General features: G+C 52.4%; 1 protein-coding gene across 5 annotated transcripts in view; it reads left to right on the forward strand.

Annotated features, from left to right (window-relative positions):
• GALNT6 (polypeptide N-acetylgalactosaminyltransferase 6) overlaps nt 1-2,804 on the forward strand; it is a 34,666-nt gene that overhangs the window by 28,240 nt on the left and 3,622 nt on the right. For all 5 annotated transcript variants that reach the window (XM_082421371.1, XM_082421369.1, XM_082421372.1 and 2 more), the window contains 3 exons: nt 789-989; nt 1,515-1,646; nt 2,249-2,350. In XM_082421371.1, coding sequence (XP_082277497.1) covers nt 789-989; nt 1,515-1,646; nt 2,249-2,350 — 435 coding nt within the window. The remainder of the gene's footprint in view (nt 1-788; nt 990-1,514; nt 1,647-2,248; nt 2,351-2,804) is intronic.

Here is a 2,804-nt window from a genome sequence, read left to right on the forward strand (position 1 = left end):
GTAAATGAGCTTGTTTATGAAGTCACCTCTCACAGTGCTTGGCACATACAAGCACATCACTGATACCTGCTGTTCCTATGGCTATGATTATGTATTTCTGTTGCTGCTGTACTAAAATGAATGACAACATACCTCCCAATCTGAAACCTAAAAAAAGGAGAAGACACAGGTGGAAGGGATGTCGTAAACCAGCCCTCTGACAGAGGAGGGTCACCAGCTCAGTCACCATAACTCCCATGGTTCTGACCCTAGGCTCGTCCGTGAGCCTCTGACCTTTGTTCAGTCTCTCTGCAAGGAAGCTAGTGTGCTAAAGGTCCAGGTGATCACCACAAGCCACCTGATGGTGGCTATTAATTGATGAATTGATGCTTTGATTAGGTCACAAGTTGATCTCGATTTGGAGGAGCTTGAGTTTCCAGTAACACCTGTGTGAGCTGATAAAATCACATTTCCAGGTCAAAAAGCCAGGTGGCCAGAGCTCACAGTAGGTAGATGGACATAAAATTCGCCAACTGTCTTTTCTCCAAAGTGGGCCCTGGTAACCCTCAGGACCCTGCAAATTTCTGTTTGCTTTAATCAGAGTGAACCAACATCAGAGAGCCAGAGATTGTGTAGTTATGGCCTGGGAAGAAGCCTGGTCAGTGTCTTTTTTTTCCAGGGAGAGAGCGCAGCATTTCCCTGAGTCTGTGGACCAGGGGTCTGGCACCCTGGGAATGGAACAGAGCTGCTTGGGGGGAGGTTTTCCCACCCAGCCTCTGAAAACCCCATCCCATACCCTCTTACGGCAGGTGTGGCAGTGCGGGGGCCAGCTGGAGATCATCCCCTGCTCTGTGGTCGGCCACGTGTTCCGTACCAAGAGCCCTCACACCTTCCCCAAGGGCATCAGTGTCATTGCTCGCAACCAAGTGCGCCTGGCTGAGGTCTGGATGGATGGCTACAAGGAGATTTTCTACAGGAGGAATCTGCAGGCAGCAAAGATGGCCCGAGAGGTGAGAGGGGAGGGTGTTCAGGAGGTGTTTAGATGAATAGAAGGGCAGAATCCCAGCCCCTGGCCAAGAGCTTACTGATGACAGAGACCCACCCATCTCCACCACCTGGTGCCCCTCAGACCTTGGGAGCTAGAGCCCAGGCTCTGTTTTGGAGGCTAGAGAATGAGGAGAGGAGGCTTTGTAGTCCCTGCCTGGAGAGCCCCAGTATCTTTTAGGAGGGGAGGGAGAAAAGATTTGGAGGAAGAACCTCTTAGGGGAAGAATGGCTTTACTCTGAGAAACTGGGAATTGAAGACTGGGAGAAAACTGGGCGTTCACAGGAGACGGGGGTGGTGCTATGGGTGCGGGTCCCAAAGCCAAGGCAGGGGGGTTGGGATTAGATGTGGGGCCCAACTGGTCCTGAGCAGGGATGAACAGGAGACCCACTCTGGGAGAAAGTAGTCCCAGGAACTCTGGGCTACTTCCACCCAGACAAGAAGGTCAAGGCTGGTGGAACTGACCCTTAGGGGGCTGGCTTGGTTGACAGAAATCCTTCGGTGACATCTCGGAACGACTGCAGCTGAGGGAACGACTAAACTGTCGCAACTTTTCCTGGTTCCTGCACAACATTTACCCAGAGATGTTTGTTCCTGACCTGAAGCCCACCTTCTATGGAGCTGTGAGTCTTGAGAACCAACGTGCCTACCCATCATCACAGAACCCCCGGGAGAAGTTCAGGACCATTTACCCCGCAGCTGGATGACAAACAACTGATTTTTACTCTCCACGCTCCCTTATCCAGGAGGAGGCCCGAGAGGCCACCCTGGGCTTCTAGAGCTAAAAACCTTATAAGGAGGAAACAACCCCTAAGCAGTGGTTCTCAAATACTCACATGCATCAGAATCACCAGGAAGGTCTGTTAAGACACAGGCTGTTGATTCAGTAGGACTGGGTTGGGGCCTGAAAATTTGCATTTCTAACAAGCCTTCAGGTGATGGTCTGGGGATCACACTTTGAGAACCACTGCTCTTAAGGACATTCCCATATGCTGAGGGCTTCTCCCAGGGACCTGGCAGGTTGCCCACCCTGACCTTGCCCAGCCCCTGGGCTCTGCACCTCACTTTACTGTTCACTTCAGGCGTCTGCCTTAATGAGCAGAGGAGGAAAGTCACAGAGGAGAAATCCAGCCGTGCAAATTGATTCCAGATGGATCCCACACCACAAACCAAAAAATTCCTAACTGTGCTCCCCTGGTTCCCCTCTCTGCTCAACATTCTGCAGCTCAAGAACCTCGGCATGGATCATTGCCTGGATGTGGGAGAGAATAACAATGGAGGAAAGCCCCTCATCATGTACACCTGCCATGGCCTTGGCGGCAACCAGGTACAGAGCCCAGCCCGAGGCAAGCCTGTCTCTGGGGCATCTTCTGTCTTCACAGGCCCCCTTCCTCCACTCAGAATCGTCCTTTCCTGAGGACTAGGGTAGGGGAGATCCAGAGAGAGGGGGAGATACCAGCCCTGCCCTCAGTAAGCTCCCAGTCTGAGGGGAAACGCATGATACCGACAGACAAGGTCTTAAGTGTGGATCAGGGGTATCCAGAGAGGAGTGGGCAGCAGTGCTGGCTGCTAGAGAGGGGCTGGGGGGAGAGGATTGTTTTTTGGTTTGGGGTTTTTTTTTTTCCCACACCCCCCACCCCGGGAGGGGAGGATTGTTCATCAGAAGAGGCTTCCTGGAGGATACCAGCTGCTGAGTGATGCTTTAGGGTGACTGTGGAAAGTTTCTGAGCACTTTCCCTCAGCTACACTCAACTTCTATCTTCAATGCCTTCCCTGCCCAG

Source organism: Balaenoptera physalus (genome assembly GCF_965194825.1).
Source record: "Balaenoptera physalus genome assembly, chromosome: 13".
NCBI classification, from domain to species: domain Eukaryota; kingdom Metazoa; phylum Chordata; class Mammalia; order Artiodactyla; family Balaenopteridae; genus Balaenoptera; species Balaenoptera physalus.